At 39.6% G+C, this 20,362-nt stretch overlaps 5 protein-coding genes across 24 annotated transcripts; 1 reads left to right on the top strand and 4 right to left on the bottom strand.

The window, feature by feature from the left end:
- Positions 1-61: 61 nt before the first annotated feature.
- Positions 62-2,723, bottom strand: LOC127239698 (proteasome subunit beta type-1-like). Its single transcript, XM_051257966.1, has 7 exons — positions 2,424-2,723; positions 2,252-2,359; positions 1,431-1,512; positions 1,150-1,279; positions 914-1,056; positions 741-827; positions 62-439 (listed from the first exon to the last, which is right to left on the bottom strand). Exons 1-7 carry the CDS (start codon positions 2,468-2,470, stop codon positions 365-367), a joined length of 672 nt encoding a protein of 223 aa, XP_051113923.1. The 5' UTR covers positions 2,471-2,723; the 3' UTR covers positions 62-364.
- A 128-nt stretch (positions 2,724-2,851) lies between these two features.
- Positions 2,852-4,572, bottom strand: LOC127239703 (30S ribosomal protein S21, chloroplastic-like). Of its 3 annotated transcripts, none has more exons than XM_051257994.1 (2): positions 3,802-4,572; positions 2,852-3,150 (listed from the first exon to the last, which is right to left on the bottom strand). In XM_051257994.1, exons 1-2 carry the CDS (start codon positions 4,287-4,289, stop codon positions 3,102-3,104), a joined length of 537 nt encoding a protein of 178 aa, XP_051113951.1. In that variant the 5' UTR covers positions 4,290-4,572; the 3' UTR covers positions 2,852-3,101. The 3 variants fall into 3 exon arrangements, with proteins under 3 accessions (XP_051113951.1, XP_051113936.1, XP_051113944.1); XM_051257979.1 differs by having other exon boundaries at positions 2,852-3,146; XM_051257987.1 differs by having other exon boundaries at positions 2,852-3,143; positions 3,802-4,568.
- A 326-nt stretch (positions 4,573-4,898) lies between these two features.
- LOC127239607 (B3 domain-containing protein Os01g0905400-like) lies at positions 4,899-10,129 on the bottom strand. 7 transcript variants are annotated; one of them, XM_051257863.1, is made up of 7 exons: positions 9,412-10,129; positions 8,439-8,610; positions 6,886-8,032; positions 6,619-6,738; positions 6,462-6,539; positions 6,222-6,343; positions 4,899-5,366 (listed from the first exon to the last, which is right to left on the bottom strand). In XM_051257863.1, the coding sequence occupies exons 2-7, from the start codon at positions 8,571-8,573 to the stop codon at positions 5,103-5,105; spliced, it is 1,866 nt and encodes a 621-aa protein (XP_051113820.1). In that variant the 5' UTR covers positions 8,574-8,610; positions 9,412-10,129; the 3' UTR covers positions 4,899-5,102. The 7 variants fall into 7 exon arrangements, with proteins under 7 accessions (XP_051113820.1, XP_051113817.1, XP_051113809.1 ...); XM_051257860.1 differs by having other exon boundaries at positions 9,445-9,797; XM_051257852.1 differs by having other exon boundaries at positions 9,481-9,797.
- A 2,173-nt stretch (positions 10,130-12,302) lies between these two features.
- On the top strand, positions 12,303-13,564 carry LOC127239690 (uncharacterized protein At3g17950). The gene is made up of 2 exons (XM_051257954.1): positions 12,303-12,678; positions 12,803-13,564. The coding sequence occupies exons 1-2, from the start codon at positions 12,595-12,597 to the stop codon at positions 13,289-13,291; spliced, it is 573 nt and encodes a 190-aa protein (XP_051113911.1). The 5' UTR covers positions 12,303-12,594; the 3' UTR covers positions 13,292-13,564.
- Positions 13,565-13,774: 210 nt separating this feature from the next.
- Positions 13,775-19,181, bottom strand: LOC127239650 (uncharacterized). Of its 12 annotated transcripts, none has more exons than XR_007836195.1 (13): positions 19,033-19,181; positions 18,815-18,907; positions 18,590-18,654; positions 18,215-18,269; positions 17,327-17,416; positions 17,139-17,223; positions 16,955-17,050; positions 16,311-16,495; positions 16,101-16,189; positions 14,467-14,566; positions 14,216-14,367; positions 14,019-14,134; positions 13,775-13,922 (listed from the first exon to the last, which is right to left on the bottom strand). XR_007836195.1 is itself a non-coding variant. In XM_051257906.1 (12 exons), the coding sequence occupies exons 1-11, from the start codon at positions 19,081-19,083 to the stop codon at positions 14,221-14,223; spliced, it is 1,056 nt and encodes a 351-aa protein (XP_051113863.1). In that variant the 5' UTR covers positions 19,084-19,181; the 3' UTR covers positions 13,775-14,134; positions 14,216-14,220. The 12 variants fall into 12 exon arrangements, 6 of the variants coding, with proteins under 6 accessions (XP_051113863.1, XP_051113881.1, XP_051113872.1 ...); XR_007836196.1 differs by having other exon boundaries at positions 14,019-14,105; XR_007836198.1 differs by having other exon boundaries at positions 13,775-14,134; positions 14,216-14,338.
- Positions 19,182-20,362: the final 1,181 nt, after the last annotated feature.

The following is a 20,362-nucleotide window of genomic DNA, read 5'->3' as shown; positions in this document are numbered from 1 at the left end:
GATATGGTGCTGATTACAACAAAACACTGTGCTGTGTCGAAATATACCATCACATAATGTAGGCAAAGAAAATCAAAACATCTTTCTGTTTTTACGTTATATGAGAGAACCTTCTGTTCATTAAATCTCTGAAATGTCTTAAGGGACATGATATAAACCTAGAGTGAAGTAGTAATAAATTTAGAGCAGAAACTAAGATAAGACTTTAGATTCAAACACAAGTAAAATGTCACCTGATGTAAATAGCTGAACAGCCACATCCCAAGAGTCCTCTGAGAAGGTGAAGAATCTCACAGTGGGCATCTTGAACAATACCTTGTCTAACTGATCTCCTGCTTCAAGAAAACATGAAATTCATGGGGGTCTAGTCTTTCCTGAGTTCAATATACTCACGCCGTATACCACCAGCATCCAGTACAACTATCTCCAGCTTGTCTCCCTGTAAAACAAGTCATCCAAGTATGTAAGAATCAAAACAGAGTGGCAGGATTACACGGTGAAGATAAAAAAAATTGATACCTACATACAAGTAAATAAATTATTAAATAAATCTGCACTGCATCACTTAATGTGCGTGAATGTACAAATAAACTAACTAAACTTTTTAATGTATTACATTAAGAGTATCAACTCCACAAGCAGTCTAACCCCCATAGCTCTTGCTTCTTGTATCATGCAAACAGATCATAACAGACTTATTTTCTGCACACAGGAATATACACAAAAATGAGAAAACCTACAGTGTATATGTCTCTTTCTGTAGCCGATGCAAAGCAAGTTTTCACCAAGTCAATTGCTTCCGACTCTGAAAGTGGAGTCACTGCATCCTGCATGAACGAATTATTATCTAGATATTCTGCCAATAAAATAAAGGCACAAGATATGTCCAAAATAAGCCCTGTCACGACCATACCTTTGCAGGTAATAAGAGAGGACTCGGAGACTTCAGTTGGTTGTCCAAGAAGGGTGTAATGAGCGTAGAACCTGAACCTTGGGAGCTATAACCGACCCTTTCATAAGATCCCACAGCATCATATGTGAAGACACAGCCCTTACCTTCAGCGTTGAAAATGCAAAGGTTAGGGTTAAAAGAAGAAGTTGCAGAAAGTTGAGCACTAATATGAAACAGATATAAACCAGTGGTCTCACCGTCATTGTCAAGGCCACCCAATACATTGAAAGCATAATACGGGAAGAAGCGTTTGTAGTACAAGGTGTTAGATAGCAATTGAGCCATTGCAGGACAGCTCATTTGTTTGTTATGTTGGTGCTGATATATCTAGAAATAAGAAACAACCATCAAATTTCACAAAATATGTTGGACAAAACAATTCAACTACTTGGGATAGATGGGATTATCATGTCATGTATATATATATATACCAGAGCGAGAGAGGAAGCAGCAGAAGGGGAACGTTTGAGTGGCTTACCAAGTGTCTTGCTGCCAAGACCTTTTGCAGAGCTCTCATGTCAGCCTGAAATCCTGAAGAGGCCATCAGAGCTTTACCAGTTCTACATAGGCAAACAGACAACTCATTACAAAATTATACTAGAATGATGATCCCATGCAGAGTATTTTGAAGCAACATCAGTAATGGTAACCAGAAAATGGGCAGCCATATACCTATGCAGCTTATAACAAATATAATGGACACTGATAAGAATCCTCAGTTAACTTATTCTACCCACGCACTCTTCTTTCCCTTTTCGTCCTTTGTTTATTTCTTAGAAATGATAACCATTCAACACCACTGATATAGCACATCACCAAATTACCAAACAAAAATATTTAAGCACCAATCTGAAAATGAGGAAAGAACTCAAACATGTGAATATTTTCAAAGCTGAATAATTCGGATGCAGCTGCAGCTGAGAGTAACCTAGAATCTGGACACAAATTGATTTCATTTTCTCCTAGCTTTCAAATTTTTAAGGATGAATTGCAAACTTTCTCAAGATAACCACCAAAACCCTTAAACTTGTGGACATTAAATTCCACCTTCGCACAACTTTCGTGAAATGAGTAATCATAGACAGGCAGGACTAAATCATCAAGCACTAATCCTCTAAAAATACGCTAATGCGCACTTGATCTTTTTTTCTCAAAAAGACAAAAAGAGAACTTAAGGCTACATTTATCCATCGTTTCTATAGCAGAAGTTTGCTGCTGAATCTTAGATATATAAACACATTATTAAAATACTGAATTAGAAGAATAAAACCGAAACAAGAAGAGGAGAGATATATTTACAGCTGAGTAATTTTGGAGTAATCGCGAGTGAGAATATTGTAGCCAGTGGACATCCGAGTATCGGCCGCAATCACACAGTAATCAGCTCCAGCAATGGCGACGCACGTCCTGCAACAAGCACCCATACATGAGCATTCAAATTGAAAGATGAATTAGGGTTAGGGGTGCGCACCCTCCATTATTGTCGTAAGGAGACCAATTCGCCTGCTGCTTAGCCATGAAGAATTCCGAAGAAAGAAGCAGAGAGAGCAATATCAGTTATAGTTTCGGCTGGCGATTGGGAAGCTGATCAATGTCTGGAACGGGGAGACGTCGATTACAGATTAAACAGCGAGTGAGAGTGAGAGTGAGAGTGGCACATTTGTAAATTGGTTGGTTCCAGCTGGGTGGGTTGGGCATCATCTTTTTAGTCTTGTGGAGGGAGGCAGAGAAGAACTGGGATTGGGCCTGGGCCTGGGCCTATATATTTCATAAGGAGCTGGTGTATGAAGAATTAAAAAAAAACCTAAAATGATGTGCTGCTGCTGATCCTTGCAAATGGCGGCAATGGACTAATTGACCTTAATTTTGCCATTGCCAGCCAACTATCATGAGTGAATCTCAGTTGAAAAGCACTACTGTGAGTGCGAGTGAGCGATGATACATACATACGATAGATACATACATGGATACATAGATGAGCAACTACCAGGTAATCAATCATTCATTCAGTATCATGAGTGAGTCATTTGTTCGATATCAGCCGGCACTGGCAGCACGATGATAAGGCAAATCCACATCATACACCTCCCAGTTATCATCGTCTTCCTTCTCCTCCTTTGAACGAGGAGGACTACCACCACTGTGCTCCTTAGTAGTCCGGTGATGATTTGTTGATGATGCTGGCGGCCGCCTGCTTGCTTCCACACAAACAATGGACGATGAATCAGAATGATCATATCAATGCTCTCTCTTTCTTTTATTTATATACAAATAAAACTACTACTGCTACTTGACTAGTCATTACAACATACTCACTCCACTAACTATTTGAAAGCAGAGAGGAGGAATGGAATGCAATGAACTGGAGGAAGGACATGGCTTGGCATGACCAGCAAAATCGAAATCAAAGCTCCTCTCCTCTTCCTCTTCCTCTTCCTTTTCCTCCCCCTCAATCACTTGATAGAAAGAAACAAAGAAAGAAAGAAAGAAAAAAACACCTCCATGGATTGGATTTGGAGGCATCCACCCTACCCCTACCCCTACCCCACCAATGCTGATGCATCATTCATTATTCATGTTCCTGATGCTTGGTGTTTGTGGGTCAGAGAAGAAGAGAATTCTCTATCATCTGCCAACTAACCACCAATGCTCATTCAATTCTCACCACTATAATGAAAAGGGATAGATCACATTCACATGCCTGGACATCAGAGCCCACTACACTACCGCATGCTATCTCAGTCAGTCAGTCAGTCAATTGCAACTGAAATTGAATCGTGTGTGTGTGTGATCCATAACAATTAACGACGACGGCTTCACTTTGCCAAGATTAAGAAAAAACGCCTAACCTTCTCCGGATCCGATTCCGCTTGGCAGCCTCCCGTACCTTCCTCTTCCTCTGCTCCTGCGAGGTTTCGAAGTGCCTCCTACGCTTACACTCCTGAATGACGCCAGCCTTCAGCACCTCCCGCCGGAACCTGCCAATCAACTTATCTTCTGCCTCCCTCTCGCCCACGGTCACCTCAACATTGTATGTCCTCGAACTAAACAAGAGCCTGTTTGAAAACGCAACTGACGGAAACGCCACAGATAAAGGATCAGATTCCTCGTAGCCGTAGCGCTGAAATTGTAGGGTTCCGCCTTCCTCTTCTTCTTCGGTGCTGATTTTGATAGGAGTGATGGGTTGGATCCCGAGATGGAGATTTAACGGGCTTTTGTTTTTGACGGAGGCAAAAGAGAGGTGTGGTAAGTGGGATTTTGGGACAGGGAGTAGGGTTTGAGGCGGGAAGGAGGAGGAGGAGAGGGAGAGGATATTAAGCTTGGAGATGGCAGCCATTGATTTTGACCATGGAAGCTCCTGCTACTGCTTCTTTTGTTTGTGTCTGTGGGAAGAAGAGGGATGAGAAGGAGGAGAGTTCGAGAGAGACGAGACGAGAAGAGGATCACATCGGAACATATCCAAGTTCCAACCCGACCCGACCGACCCAGCACAAGTACAACATGAGCATGAGCATGAGAGCGAGCTCGGCCTGTCCTGTCTCACTGTAGAGGCGGCCCGGCCCCATCCCCAGCCCCAGCCCGAGCCCGTATTTTCGCCTCTTCTGTTCTGTCTGATGAATTGTGGACGGGCTTAGACAAGCCCAACCCCGACCCAATGCTGATACTAGTAACATAGGTTAGGTACGTGTGGTTGCGAGCTCAGTCCAACTCTGGTTAGTAAGTTAGTTACAACTGTTGTTCAATTTTAAACCATACTCTTTACTTTAATCAAATGAATTCAAATATAAATGTTACTATTTTATTTATACATAGTAAAATTGTACATATATAGCAATTTATTAAATATCTTTTGTAAATAGATTCAACTTTAGGTCCAGCGGATGGATAATCAAGCACAGCCAGACAGCCATAGATAAATAGATAGATAGATAGACAGATAGATAGATGGAACCAACAAGATGCATGCATGCATAATGCACTACAAAGCAAGCATTAGAGAAAATTCAGAGTAGAGTGGATATAGGCAGCCACATAGGAAGGAGAATGGCAGGGGTGGGTCAGCCAGTCAGATCACGACAACTACTCTTCTTTCTTTCTTTCTTTCTGTTCTCTAGTTCGTTCATTCATTCCAGCTGAGAAGGAGCTGGATCTAAATCTGGTCGTCTGCATAATCAATTTTGCAAATGCTAACCATGTCATTTCCAAACTCCACTGAGCATTTGTCGCCAACCTTGATGTTGTTCCATTCACAAAAGCTGCTCCAGTTATCCGCTAGAACCCACTTAGGACTTTCATCAAGGTAGAGCACCGGGAACACCCTCCCCTGCGGGTCTTTCACATATACAGCCTTCGTCTGAGCCCCCCTCTCTCTGCGTCCGGGCCACAGGCCTGATGGGATCTGCACCGGCAACTCCTACACCAAATGCAATGCTGCTTTTTTATCAATCAATTCAAACTTATTAAAACAAACATCTTCCCACTAACTTGAAATTGAATGCCGTAACAATAATAGCATTGATGCCTCCTTCCTTCACAAGTTTGTACTACTTGCTACCAACACAGAGATATCTATCCATCTATCTATCTATCTATCTATCTATCTATATATATATATATATATATTCAAACAACATATTACAGGCAGCAACAACCATTTCTAGGAGGCAGGCTACACGGTATGTTGGGAGATCGAATGAATCATACATCCCCCATTAACTCTATAATCTCTATATACAAGTCACTTTGCCCACCCTTTTACAAATGCATATACAAGTCTGTTCCCCTAGTCAACATTGCAAATTGAAGATCAAAAAAACCCCGCCTAGCCAATATCCCCTTACTTTAAACTACCCATTGCATTCATCCCCACCAAGAATAGCTATCAACTACCAACTACACAGGATTGGCCACCCTCAACTCAAATTTCACTCCCTCACTTGCCACCAAGATTCCTTTCCAAGCTTCAATGATAAACTAATACATTCTACATGCTAATTATTGAAGAAGATTATTCCTATAAGCACCTTCACCATCATATGATAACGTCATACAAGTACCTTTATAACCCACAAATGAAATTTATGCCATTTTCTATCAGATACAGTCAACATTAGCAAGCATAGCATAATGAAAGGGCAAGGTGTAAGCAACTACAGCATAAACATTGAGAGTCGTATGAGCCACAAATTCAGTTAATAGAGAACAATGCCACATTCATGTACAACTTACAAAGAAGAAAACAAAAACATAAAATCAATAAACAGCATACCAGGTAAGATAGGGTTTTCACTTCAACTGAAAAGGAACCCAAAGAAGGCAATGTATCGGGTTCAATTTTTACAAAGGTGGATAACACCTGATCGTGTCTCCTATCTGTATTAGGCTCTTTTCCTGCATCATTTGAAAATCCAAAATCTATGGGCTTACTTGCTGCTAGCATAAACATAATTCCACTACTTATAAGTCGTAAAATTTCCACAAGACAGCTGAAAAAGGAAAGTAAACACACCACAATATGACACTGGGAAACCAACAGGTTCCTGTTTCAACTCCACCAGCTCTTTCTTGATACAATGCTTCCCTGTTTCTAACCAAAAAAAAATAAAACAATGGAACTTAAGACACCATATGGAAAATGAAGCAGGGAAAAGAATAAGAACACAAACCAAGGGAATTCTTGAACATTGCACTGAAGGATAAAGACTGATTTGCAGTATTTTCTTTTGAAGCAGTCGCACAGCCTGCAAGATCAGATTCATCATTGGAATCCAGGATACTGTCATTGCCTAAGGCATAAAATTATCATTGTTTACTAACATAGATTAAGAAGGGGCATTTGATTGTTTTTAGTAAAAACACACACACCCACACACATATATATATATATGTATGTATGTATGAGAAACATGTAGAATGGGATTAACCTCACTAACCATGGAGAAATTTTGGAGTAATATCTGACCCATCCTTGCTCAGTTTACTAAGCTCGGACTGTTTGGTATGGAGCTTATCACTCAAAATGCCGCCAGATTGGCCAATAACAGAATATGTACGGACAGTAGCTGTTTCAGTAGAATCATTCTTTGTCTTACTTTTCCCAGAAATTTCAGCACAGGGGGGAACCTTATAGTGCGAATCATTCTCAAACTTTTTAGTGAAAATATCGCCAGAAAAGGCACCATTACCATCTTTAAGGTCCACAGCAATTTGATTGTCATGCCCCGTTCTTTTTTGCTGCTCTACAATCTCTTCGACAATTTTTGTGTTTAACCCTTGATTAAACATGCCAGACAAAGTGCAAGAATTTCTATCAACCATATTTGTGTGGACTACAGGGTTTTGAGTGTTGTTACTGTGTATATTAGATTGTTCTGCACCTCCAGGATGAGTAGAGGCAACCTTCATGTCTATTGCTTTCCCAAATTTGTCAGCATACTCCAAAATTTTCGGAAGTGATTGGCTTACATCTGTTTCTAAAGCTTCATCAAGCATATTTGCTTGTTTAGTTGTGTTCCCCATCTCAAAAGCTGACAAATCGAACAAAATGCCCATTTCTTCTCCTTGATACCCTTCAGTTCGGTTGATCATGCAATTGAGATCCTCCATGCAATTAGCGCTGAACGGAAATTGCGGTCCTTCAAAGTTAGCATTGTTCACCACCAGTTGCTTATTAGAGTTATGTGCTTCCCTTCCAGAAGCAACTGAAGTTTCTAAGCTAGATTTATCCCTCAAATTTATATTAGTTTGTTCAAACAGTTCATGTGGGCCATCTGTTTCACTGACTCTTCTAGGTCTTTTGTTCTGCTGGGGCTTTTCATTTTTGAAATTGAATCTTTCACAAGCACTTTTTCCAAATATTTGAACTATAAAATGGTTCCCTCTCATATAGTTAAATACCAAGAATTCCCCTTCCTTCAGATTATGGTGTTGAAAAAATTCTTTCCATCCCTTCCGGAAAACCAGTGAATCATCAGCATCTTTGTACAATGTAACAGACCAATGCTGCTCGCATGAATCTTCAAGTTGAATTTTTTGGTTGACCAAATGCTTCACTTTAGAAGTAAACTCGGGAGGCACATACTGCAGGAAAATAACTAATTTCATGACAGTCCTATAATTTCAACAAAAACTCACGACTTCAGAATTACACCCAAAGTCGAAGCTATTAAGGTGATAATAAAAGCAGTACCAATCATCATAATTTATCAATATGCGCCAAAGATCACAATGGTAATATGAAGATAATTTCCATGTTAGAAAAGTTCAAGCTCATTTCCTTAGGTCCCAAAAAATAAATAAATAAACTTGTTTATTAGCCCACATAATAAATGAGGGTCATGAGCAGCACACAAGATCACACAAGAAGCATGAAATTACATGAGCCATCCCATCCAACAGAGAAACATTAAAAATATCTCACAGAACATTAGAAACAAATAACAGTTAAGGTAAGCACCAACAGAGATAGAGAGTGAGTTCACAGTACCAGAACTCGTGAGCAATCCTTCCCATAAATAACTTTAAAAAATCGAGCAACCACGGGCGGTTGACCATTTTGGTTTTTGTGATATGTCTTACAATTTCTTGTGCACTCTTCACATGCTACGCCTCTACAAGCCATCTTGATTCCCCAGCAGCAATTTATACGAGCTTACGATCTACATGCATACAATAAATAAATCAAAGATAAGAAAAAAAAAAAAAAAAAAAAGAAGAAGAAGTAAACGTTTCTCAAGCAGGAATCTTCCTCAAATCAGAAAAAAAAAAATAATATATATGTGAAAATGTAATGGTGGAAAACTCATGCAAGCTGCAATACAGAACCATACAAAACACTGACCAAGAAATCATCTCTGTTTCCTTTATTTTTAGAGCGTGTATTAGTACTAATAAAGAATTGAGACTCATATTATTATAGCATTAATCTAAAGTGCCAACACTAACAGTCACAAACTCTTTTGTTTCCATTTTGCACTATGCTTTGTTATGGCTATGTGCCATATGTCGCAGTCCTCGGGAGCTTTCGCACCATGGCGCGTCATTTCCAGTTGACAACTAATGACGAAGCAGACCTAATCAAGATGCCCTCTAGCTAGTTTGTTTCTTCTTTTAAATACCAAAACCAGCTTATAAAGACACTTGAACACTAGTTTTCTAGCAGAATTCAAAATGTAGAATAACTTCAATGCCACATTAACGCAGCTTGGGTTCAAAGGAAAGGCACAACATATGTACAGTATGGTAACTTGTGAGGGGTTTTCAATTCGAAGAGCGAAGCAAGCCATCAGAAGACAGAACTGAGAACCATTAAAGGTATGTGGTCCGGAAAAGAAACCCAAAAAGAAAAAGAAAAAATCATCGGTTTTTCTTAGTATCAACGCTCGTGTCCAGTAAACTAAAAAATACGCAGAACATTATATCAAATTATTTAAATCGAAACTCAAAACCAAATTTCCAACCCATTGAAAAGAAGGGTTGCCAATAAACCCTACAGTGCAAGTCATGATCTTTAAACTCGATAAGCGTACATGCAGAAGCGGAGGCATTTGATATTTAAGCAACAGAAGAACACAGGAAGATGAAGTGGCAGAGCAGACGGGAAAACAAAAATTTTACTTGTGGGGTATGAGCATGGCATCCAACGGTTGGTGTTAATCGGAAGGGAGGAGTAAAGGGTCTCGGTGGGTGCAAGTCGAAATTTTCAAGTGAGAGAGAATGAGGAGGGTGGGGTTACGAGAATTAAAAATATCTCTACGAAACGGAGGAGGGAGGGACGAGAAAGATACGGAGAGAGAGAGAGAGAGAGAGAGAGAGAGGGAAAGAGAGTCTGATTCTGATAGTAAAATTATCTATAGAATTAATCAATATGTTGTATATTATTTTATTCAATTTAACAAAATATTTAAAATTAATTATAGGCGAATCTTATGATAGGAGGGATGAAAGATTGATTATTGAGGTTGGTGTAAGTTAAGAAGGTGAAGCTGTTTAGTGGGCCGGGCTGGTCTTAATCAGATAACTTGAACTTGGCTTGAAGACTCTATCTATCGATATAATAAATTTGATTTGGATTCATTCCATAATTGGCCCAAGAGACTCAATCCATAACTGATCCACTCCAGAATCGAATTATCATACTACTAGCTAGCTTATTATAAATAAATATTTTAGTCCAAGATCATTTGCCCAACAGCTTCTCTTCTCTAATAGGACAACATCCCTCGTCTCGTCTCGTCTCGTCTCATCTCATCTCCTCTGCTATCCCCTCCAACAAATTTTAGGTACATGCATACATATCCATCCCACGGATGTGATCATCAGGCGATAGGTTAAAATAATCATAATCATAAAGTCAGTCAACAAAATAATCTCTACTCCCTACCAGCTACTACCACCTGTCTGCCTGCCTATCAACATTGGTTCAACCCTGTTTGTAAGTATCATTCCAATGCCAAGGCCTTCTCCCTCCCTCCATTTGATCACACGAGAGAGAGATCAGATCAGATCATGGCTTACGTTGCTCTTGGCTCACTTGCACGAGCACTCGAGCAGATCCTTCTGTTCCATGACCGTCGTCAGGTTTCCTTTTCTCTCCATGAGAGACAACAGATCAGATCTCTACACGGCAACGCCATTTTCTTGTTGGCCTTCCTCGAAGAATTTCCAAGAGAATCCAGCAAGTGGGAGGGGCAGATCAAGCAGGCAGCAGGTCGAGCAGAAGATATCATCCGCCGCCAGTATCATCTGCACAGGGATGCTGATGATCATCATCATTCAGCAGGATTCCGATGTCCCGATGCCATGCTGATCATCTCATCCTGCATCACGCAAGTGTATCTGTCCCTCAAAACTGCTCTACGCCACCATCAAACTGGCTGGCCGGTGACAAACAAAAGTTACAACTGGCAGAGGTTATACATTGAGCTCCTCGGCGTAGCACAGCAACTTGCATCTATAGCGGAGCAGATGCAGATGCATAGAAGAAGAAGAGCAACAACAAGTGCCCTCACGAGGAAAGAGATGCTCTCAAGTAAATCCTTCAGCTCCACTTGTGATCCATCCATAGTTGCGACTTCAGACAACTTGGTAGGACTGGGCCATGAAGATGACTGCAAGGACTCCTCCTCCTCCTCTGTGAAACTAATAAAGGCTCGGCTAAGCGGATGGAGGTCCATTTAGAACTTCATTCATTGTCCCGAGATTTTTATTTCCTGTAACCAGTCACTGCATCCATATTAAGAAGGGCATGATGTATGAGCAGTGAGCAGTGATACTTTGGGAAGATGAAGCTTGCAATTAGACTTGAATTCACAGTCTCCAGTTTCTCATGAAGAAACTGCACAGGCTTTGCGGATATTCTTCGACTACTACGGGAAAGTGGACCTCGGTTACTTGATGGCTCATGGCAAATGCTTGAGGGATTGGCGAGCTCTTTTTTTATGTTGGATAAAATACAGTCTTAATTAAGGGGGAGGAACAAACAAACAAGGATAAAAACAGCAGAAGATGTCTTGATAGGTCACTTCACCAATTAAAGTTGCATGCAGCTCACAAAAACAACACGAGGGACAATTTTCAATGCCATGAAAGCAGGAACAAGAGGAAGTGGAGTGGAAACACATAACACGCAAAGGTACACTAGCATCATCAACTCATTTGAGAGTACCAGTGAAGCACAAAATTAAGACAACTTCTTTACAAGAGGAAGTGGAAACATTTGATTGATTCATGTAGTAGTAGTAGTAGAAGCAGCAGCAGTAGGCAGCTCAGTGAGAGTAGATAATGATGACATAATTGGGAGGAGGGAGGGAGGGAAGGAAGGAAGGTTGCTGGGACAGTGGACACTGATAACTGATTAGCTTAGTTTAGCCTAGTAGAGTCCATTGTTGTCCACACACACACACATGTGCATATATAGATATATATGACATGATATGACCGACATTCTTCCCTCACTCTTCCATTGCAACAGCATCTTATTTACTCCCTTTTCCTTGTGGAGGAATGGATTTCTTCTTCCCAACCAGCCAGCAAGCAAACTTAGAATAGAATAGAATAGAGAAATACTGGTCCAGCAGCACAATATATAATAGTCTGAATGAGGCCTGCTTGCACTTGCTCTTTGCATCACCCTGCCTCGCCTCAGACGTATATATCATGAAAATGGTGAGGGTGGGCAAGCCTACTTGCTCTCTAATCTCTTCTCCATATGAAAATGGAAATGGAAATCAATGCTCCCTCTCTTAGTCATAATTGAACACCTAAGTCGTAGTGTTGTATTTGTTGTTGATGATAATAATAACACCAAGGACCAGAGATCTCTTCTTCTGCCCCCTAAATCTAATCGTGGTGGTCTGCCCGCAAAAGAAGAACATGTGATCATTACTTCCTTTAATAAATTAATTAATTGTAGATAGATAGAAAGAAAGAAAACTAGAAGTATGATTGCGATGGGGCAGTGTGCCAGCCAGCAGAGCCCCAAATTAGAAGCTATATGCTGCCTCCTCCTCCTCCTCCTGCTCCAGCACATCATTTTTTAACTCCTCTCTCCCCCTCTTCCTCTCTAGCCGTGATACACAGATCAGAGGAAACGCATATCCGTCGAATACAAGTATAGAGTAGATCTGATCTGATCTGGCAGCATGTTTGATCCTGCGAATGATCTGGCGCCTCCGCCTTCTTCGCCGACTGTTTCTTCCCTGTCCTCTTCTGATCTTGATACCGAGGTACTACTCTTTCTACTTCCTCTCTCTCTCTCTCTCGCCTGCCCCCCTTTCAGTTTCAATTTCAATTCCATTTCTTTCTTTCTGGGTAAAGAACAAGCTTGGATATTATGTTATGTGTGTGCAGTCGACGGGGTCCTTCTTCCACGACAGGAGCACCACATTAGGGACGCTGATGGGCGTCACCCTCCAAGCAATTACCTTCAGGGCTTCCTCCCAGCACCGCCACCAGCAGCAGCAGCAGCAGCAGGAGAACCTCAGCCACCCATCGGCCTCTTCCCGGAGAAGCAAGAATGGTAATAACCCCAGGAAGACCCGAGCAGCGGCAGCGGCAGCGGCGGCGGCGCGGCAGAGGCGGAGATGGTGGAGGCTATGCAGGGACGACGCCGACGCCAGAAGGGCTTCTCTCGGAGAGTATTTGGAGGTCGAGAGGAGATTCGGGGGCGGCTCGGCCGTGGAACTCGATCAGGAGCTGCTGGTTCAGGAGGCGCACACAAATGGGCGTGCATTGTTCGCTGACGGCAGGGTTCTACCCCCGGCGGACCACGAGGAATCCTCTCCGGCGGTACTCTGCCGGTTCTCGGCGGTGGAGCGCTGTTGCAGTCTTGTGCTCTAGCACTAGTACAGAAACCAAACCAAACCAAACCAAACCAGACCAGACCAGACCAAGATCAGTGGCCAAGCACCTTTATTTTGTTTTGGGGGTCTTCAGCTTTTTTCTCCACGAGCTGCTGCTGCAGCTATGCTCTTTTTGGACCTTTTGCTTTTGCCTTTACTAGTAGAGAAATAATTAAACAACCAACCTCTATATAAACCTCTTAAAGTACATGGTGGTGGGCAGGCAGCTGGCTGTTCCAAACAGCGCTACTTCCCTCTCTGTTTCGTCCGTTCAATTCCCACCCCCCCCCCCCCCCCCCCTTACCTTACTTAGTGCTTACTACTACTCTCATAGGGTTTACGAGAACAAATCCCAATCATTTTCTTGGGTCTATTAATAATCTCTCGGTACCCTCTTTCCTGACCCGTGTTCATACGCTAGAGTTGTGAGTTGACTATTATTATTATTATTATTATTATAAACCAGCATTGCCCACTGATGAAAATTGGAGAGGAAGTATAACTAACCAACCAAATTGGATGCTGCTTGCTTATATCGTTCTTGCCAACTAGAGATGTATGCATACATGCATGCCTGGTATTTGCATTTTCAGCTTAGCCAGCCAACCTTCCTTCCTTCAGGTGCTTGTCTAGTCTTCCACAATTCCAATAAGCTCATTAGCACACCACAAACAAAACAGTACGAGATTTGGAGGAGTTGCCTGAGCATTAGAGAAAGTCCCTACAGATCAAACTGCTAAATAGTTCAAGACGTGTTGTTCACTTGTTCTTCACCGCCACACCACATCATCAACTTCACTCCCATGTGAGATCTGCTTACAAAGAATGCACCCCAGCTTTTCTATAGAAATGAAAATCATGTTTATATAAATGAATGAATGAGAGAGAGCGGGAGTGAGAGAGGTAACACACTGCCACCGACCTACTTCAGTATGTACCATTGAAATTGACTACATCCAATCCAAACGAGGGTGAACTTATACACCTTCTCCCTATGATCTCAGATTGTGCGGACCAGTTCCAACGGCACACTTTCCATTGCCATCTGAACTCAGAGCCAAAAGGATGCCACCACTTAACCAAGGAAAAACAGAATCATGTAATTCTAAACAAAATATAAGTGCTACCACTGGCATGCACTTACACCTTAGAGAATCATAGAATCATACATACCCATGGCGTAGGAGATTTGGGATCAGACTTCGACCGCTTCTTGGATATGTCTGTCTGGAATGTTATCATGACAATGATCTTGAATTCGACAGAAAATGGACTGAGAAAAACGAAAGACTTGAATTAGGTACCAGTAACTGGAACATGATAGCTGTTTCCACCCAAAAAAAGTAAAAAGCACATCATATTTACAAATCTAATTTTCATTTAACCCATTAAGTTCATAACCTATTATCTCTATTAAAACAAATTCAAATCGAAAGATATCCAAACACTTCGTAAGTATTTATAAACAGCCGCTAACTCCTCAACATATAAAAAGTGCAACAACACAAAATATGCCATTAAAGAATAGGACCCTTAATTGTTTCACTGCCTTAATTGCGTTCAATGTAAATTCCCATAAGAATTATGTAATTATCATATCTCCAAATCCAACAGAATAGGGAAGACAAATCATTTGAGAAAGTCCATTTTACGGCTTCCCTATTCAATTTTTTAGGTTCCTATTTCTCATTTCTTGCTCCAAGTCAACTCACAGCTTAGAGCAATGACAATGGATTTAAGTGAAAAAATGCCTCTAAAATATTACGTGTCAAAGCTTTGTTTTAATCTACAGGGATCTCAAGGGAAGGATAAATAAAAATTGTACAATGGCTTTCACATCTCCCTCTTCTTCCTCGTCAAATTCTCCCTACAACTTTTTTCCAAAATTCAGCCAGTGAATCGCACCTATTTGAAAGTCTGTTTTACTCTCCCTCTACGTGTGTATATATATATATATGTGTGTGTGCCCCTGTGTGTGTAGCAAAATGACTTTTTCCCAAAATTATTTGAAAGTTTGTTTTTACTTTCTCTCTCTGTCTCTCTCTCTCTCTATATATACATATATGTAGTAGATGGGTTTTTTCTCCTCCCTCTCCCTCCCTTCTCCCTCTCGCGCACTGGTAAAATTATTAAAGGTCTGTTTTTACCTCTCTATGTATACATATATGTGTATGTAGTAGGTAAGTTTTTCATTTTGTGGACAATTGCAGAAAGATTCATTCCAGAAAGATTGGAGAGAATGAAGAGAAGAAGAGAAAATGGAGTGAAAAAATCCGTCAATGCTGCCTTGACTTCACGAGGCATCGTCGATGCCATAAAAGATTTTGCCTCCAAAATTGAGCCACTGTGTAGTGTATTTTGCCAGTGTCAGAATAAAAGTTTCTAAAACATCTAAGATGGCCTCTACAAATAGGTCATTGTTATTGCTCTTATGCGTGCAAACCATCAATTTTTTCATAAAACTAAGAAATCAAATGCTCACTCCGTCAGCCAAATTTATTCTCATTTTTCTTTTTAGTCCACTAAATTTATCCCATTATTAATTTTGACAAAGTAAACAAATCAACATTTAATTATTACCCTCAATTCAACACTTATTTATAACAAATACCACTAACTTTATTACATTATCTATCTTCATTTACTTTACTTTTTAACTAAAATTTCAAAAATACCCTCAACTACCTATCACTTTTTCAATAAAATATTCACTTTTCTTAATTCCCGTGCCGAGCCAAAAATGGGTTAATTTTAGCGGACTGCGGGAGTATAAACCAAGAAGTGAAATTGCGCAATCAAATACTTACCCAGCAAAAATTGTCGGACAAGTCAATAGTCGTGGAAGAATGATATAAATAGGCAGAGTCAAGCCACAAGACACGTCCCCGTCTGCTATCTAACAAGAGAATGAAACATTAATTAAAAGAGAGGGGAAGGGGTGGGGGGGGGGGGGGTGGGGGTGGTTGTATATCAACATATCAAACACAGAATAGATGGGCTAGGAGCAAGTTGAATGCCTGAGTTGTTTGTATCAGAGATGTTTCAGTTGCTATCTTATCTCCAATCAAAATTGATTCCACTCGAAGCAAATGCATATCTATGGATTGAATAGGAAAGGAAGATGCTTCAACAGTCAACTCCCCACCAACAGGATCTGACAATGAACATTGAGTACAGATTCTCCCCGTCACTCGGAAACCACCTATTCACGGTAGGGCAGTGACTTAAGTTCTCAGAATATTCAACATCCAGGTGCATCGTATGGTTCACAGATGCATGGATGAAAATATATCTCAACTACAAGATACATCAATTCAACTATTAAAAGTGAAATGCATAATATTCAAAAGAGAGTCCTCTATAAACAGCCTGTATTAAAATTCAGTTATGTGCAGGAGTAAATTTCTTAAAAAAAAGGGTCTGACTAAACAAACTCCAATGTATCGTATATGTAGATATGCTATCAAAACATCTTCCATCGAGTCAGGGGCATTTTCATATGCACGAATCCTCAAGTAGATATATAAATGGCTTATTCTCACTCAATCTTGGGATCATTGTTTTCAATATTTCTTAGTTCACCTTTCACATTCAGCTTCTTCAAAAACATAACTATGAAATTGAACAAAAATATACAAGGAAAATAGCAACAACCCCCAACCTTTTCTTAGTTCAGAAAGTAATGTATGCCTTTGGGTGTCCTGGGTAATATAAAAGATGATCAGTTCTGGAGGAACTGGTTTCTCTGGAAGATTGTCTGAGATGATTATTAGAGAGAAAAAGTCAACAAGTACAGAACAACAAGCATATGACAAATTCAAATACATAAATGAGTAAAGTTGTACCTTTTTCACTTTCAACAATGAATTCGATTGTTGCCGACAAAGGCTTGTGCAAGTATCCTCTCACTATGTCTACAGTTACCAGATACTATGATGCCATTTATTAAAAACAGGATATTTCTAGAAACCAACTGAAAGCAACCTAAATCCGAAAATACAAAAGGGAAAAAGTGTGCATACAGCAAAATTACCTGGATGTTGATATTGCCTCCGTGGAAGGTTTCATAAAACTTTTCCTGATTCTCTTGTTTTGGATCTTTCAGAATTACAGAAAAAGGTATCTAAAAAACAGATGGGCCATCTAAATTCACCAATCAAGAAATGAAAAATAGAACACTGCATTAAATATAATAATCTGATGATGCTTCAAGCTTGTAAGAGAACCATAATTATTTCATCATAACGCTACAATAAATTCAAGCTGCTCTAAAACTACATTCTAGCTTGAAAGAATCAACTTCTACTTCCGATCAAAAAAAAAGAGAAGCATCTTCTACTTTTCAATTTCCCACACCAAAATTGCAGAACCTGCACGTTTGAATCATTTTATACAATTTCAATGGTACACAGCTGTGTAGTTTGGTATATAGGCAAATCCAGATCCCCTTCTACATCATCTATACTCAGTCAGTTTTGAACAAGCATATCCCAAAAGATCAGTGATAGGCAAAAACCCAAGTATCTAGAACTCTGAATTCCTCATCAGGATAGTTTGTATTCTCATTGTTTTCCCCTTTTACCTTTAAAAAAATGATGCTAGTCATGTACTTGAACAATCTTAGATAAGGTTAACACTTAACTAAGTATATTCTCTAAATAAATAAATAAAGAGAAATATATAAGAGAAAATGACGAGAAAGTTCGAGAGGCTTCTTTTGTCCATATTTACTAGGCTCCTCATAGCTAGATAAACTAATATACTCTTCTACAGATTACAAGTGTAGCTAGCTTAAACTGCTCAAGAAATTAGGGAGACAATTTTGAAAAGAAAATTATTCCTTTATTTAAAACATGTTTGACAACTTGTTAGTCGTATGTGCAGACATTTCATAGTATCTTTATGAGCGGTTTAACCATACCTCCGTTGTACCGGATTGACTCTTTCCTGATGATTGAATATCAAAAACCTTCTTCCTGTTTGTTCAAAAAAATAACAACAATAATAATATCATCGTCTTGATCACTGATTGTAAGTGAATTTTATTTTATTTTTATGTTATGTTTGTGACATATATTTCTGCATCTAATAGAACCTCTTATTTTCAGCGTAAATAAACAAATGAAAGTCACATACTGGTGACAAATACACTAAAAATAGATGTAGAGCAGGAGGCTATGAACAGGAGAAACAAAAATGAACATACACCAAAACAAACAAATTAAACGATCCAAACATTGGCAGAATGAAAATCGTATAGGACTTTCTATACATTCAGAAAAAAGGGGAAACTTACGCAATGGGGATTGGCTTAATGACACCATACAGAGACTCAATAACTCCAGCGGATCCCCCGCGAACCTAGGAGAGAGGAGTTGAGGTAATTGCGACATAAATATTTAGAAGAAGCCAAATTTTGGTCTATCTAAGAACGATAATTTTCTAAACGCGAGAATAATGAAACAAGTAGAAAACATCTAATAAGGGAAAGGAGGGGAGAGGGGGCGAAGGGAGAAATGACCTGCAAATTGACAGATGCACTAATTGTAAGGCGAATAAACTGATGGGAGATTGGTGAGCTTAATTTCGTGATCACCTTGCCTTGCAGAGGTTCCTACATTTTTAACAAATATTCAGCTCAGGCATACACAAACAAGATCGATTTGTTATCATAGACAGCAAATTATAAAAAAATCAGTAGAAACATGTAGCCAAACAGAAGAAGAGAGAGAAGCAAACATTGGGGCGATAGATACGGTTGGAACGGCTGAGTTTGATCTCGATTGACATGATAATGGCCGGTGCTTATGCTTATCGCGTGCCGGAGCTTGGTAGAGAGAGAGAGAGAGAGAGAGAGAGAGAGGTATCGGGGGTTGTAGTCCTTCCAAAACAAGAAATTTAAGCATTTGACCCCGCCCGCCCCACACCCGCCCCGATTTTTTCCAGCCAGCCGCCAGGTGGTGGTGTGTGTTTGTTTTTCTTTTTTTTTGAGTTAAACTATTTTTATTGTACATGTATTATTATTATTATTATTACTTCCTCCCTCCCAGAAAATATGGGACTATTAGCGTAGATACGAGAATTTAGGGAAAGTATAATCAGTAAGTAATCAAAGAAATGTATTAGTAAAAATAATTATTATTTAGTAAAAATAATTATAGATTAAAATTAACATAAGTAAATTATAAAATTTAAAATTTAAAATGACAATTAAAATGCATAATTATATTTTTAAAAATAGAATGGAGAAGTTATGTGGAACGGACGAAAATAGAAAATAGGGACAATCCGTAGTTGCTAATATACCAAGACATGTGATAAGTAAATTGAGACTTCCAAAGTTTGAAATTATGATACGTTCAGCCCTAAAATTTGATCCATTTATTGCAGCCAAGTTTGTCTATCAAAATAGTTTTGAAAACTGTATTATTGCATAGATATTTTTTATTTTAGCCTTCTTGAATGGAGAAGGCCTTTGATAAAGCTATTACTGCATATGCTTCGACTTGGGATGGCTGGTTGGTAATCAATCTCATAGGCATTGTTCACTTTTTCTATAAAGAAAAAATAACTAAATTACACAATTGCTTCATTTTTGTAGGGGGAGACATGAGATAATTTGGAAGCTACTTGGGGCAGATGAGGCCATGTTAAAGCTCATGAGATCTCATTCATTTTTGTTTTGTTTTGTTTCTTGGAATGGATTGTATCACAAAATAAAAATGGACAGATCAGCCCTAAATCAGTCAACACTGCACTTTTTTGCTAAACTCTATTACACATGCTCTAACAACAGGAGAGACTTAGTACAGAGATCAAACACAGACAACACACCCCACATACACGATTACAACTTTTTAGGAAGAGAATAAAATAGGATAGGATATGATATGATAGAGAATAGAATAGAATACAATTCTCCCAATTGCATTTTGAAGCGGAGCATGATAAATAATAGTACTAGTAGCAAGCATATTTTTCTTGGTTAAACAGGACTTGGACGAGTAATCTTTTTCTGGGAAAATACATACATACATGTGTGGTCCATGAAAATGTCATCTTAACTCAA

Source organism: Andrographis paniculata, unplaced genomic scaffold, assembly GCF_009805555.1.
Source record: "Andrographis paniculata isolate CXL003 unplaced genomic scaffold, ASM980555v1 Contig18END, whole genome shotgun sequence".
NCBI lineage: Eukaryota > Viridiplantae > Streptophyta > Magnoliopsida > Lamiales > Acanthaceae > Andrographis > Andrographis paniculata.
Note: the sequence above shows the minus strand (reverse complement) of the source record. Positions and strands in the feature narration are given on the sequence as shown.

Excerpts from the sequence above, each read along its gene's own strand:
- LOC127239650 (XM_051257899.1), bottom strand. The coding sequence starts at position 19,083 with ATGTCAATCGAGATCAAACTCAGCCGTTCCAACCGTATCTATCGCCCC. Across the intron at positions 16,190-16,310 it reads CTCTGATACAAACAACTCAG|ATAGCAGACGGGGACGTGTC; the intron begins GCATTCAACTTG and ends TTCTCTTGTTAG. Across the intron at positions 14,567-16,100 it reads TGTCCGACAATTTTTGCTGG|TCCATTTTCTGTCGAATTCA; the intron begins GTAAGTATTTGA and ends CGTTTTTCTCAG.
- LOC127239607 (XM_051257863.1), bottom strand. The coding sequence starts at position 8,573 with ATGGCTTGTAGAGGCGTAGCATGTGAAGAGTGCACAAGAAATTGTAAG. Across the intron at positions 6,739-6,885 it reads TACTCCAAAATTTCTCCATG|GCAATGACAGTATCCTGGAT; the intron begins GTTAGTGAGGTT and ends TTTATGCCTTAG. Across the intron at positions 6,540-6,618 it reads AATGTTCAAGAATTCCCTTG|AAACAGGGAAGCATTGTATC; the intron begins GTTTGTGTTCTT and ends TTTTTTGGTTAG.
- LOC127239690 (XM_051257954.1), top strand. The coding sequence starts at position 12,595 with ATGTTTGATCCTGCGAATGATCTGGCGCCTCCGCCTTCTTCGCCGACT. Across the intron at positions 12,679-12,802 it reads CTTCTGATCTTGATACCGAG|TCGACGGGGTCCTTCTTCCA; the intron begins GTACTACTCTTT and ends ATGTGTGTGCAG.
- LOC127239698 (XM_051257966.1), bottom strand. The coding sequence starts at position 2,470 with ATGGCTAAGCAGCAGGCGAATTGGTCTCCTTACGACAATAATGGAGG. Across the intron at positions 2,360-2,423 it reads CCTTACGACAATAATGGAGG|GACGTGCGTCGCCATTGCTG; the intron begins GTGCGCACCCCT and ends TGCTTGTTGCAG. Across the intron at positions 1,057-1,149 it reads GGGTGGCCTTGACAATGACG|GTAAGGGCTGTGTCTTCACA; the intron begins GTGAGACCACTG and ends TCAACGCTGAAG.
- LOC127239703 (XM_051257979.1), bottom strand. The coding sequence starts at position 4,289 with ATGGCTGCCATCTCCAAGCTTAATATCCTCTCCCTCTCCTCCTCCTCC. Across the intron at positions 3,147-3,801 it reads CGGAATCGGATCCGGAGAAG|CAGGCGGCCGCCAGCATCAT; the intron begins GTTAGGCGTTTT and ends TGTGGAAGCAAG.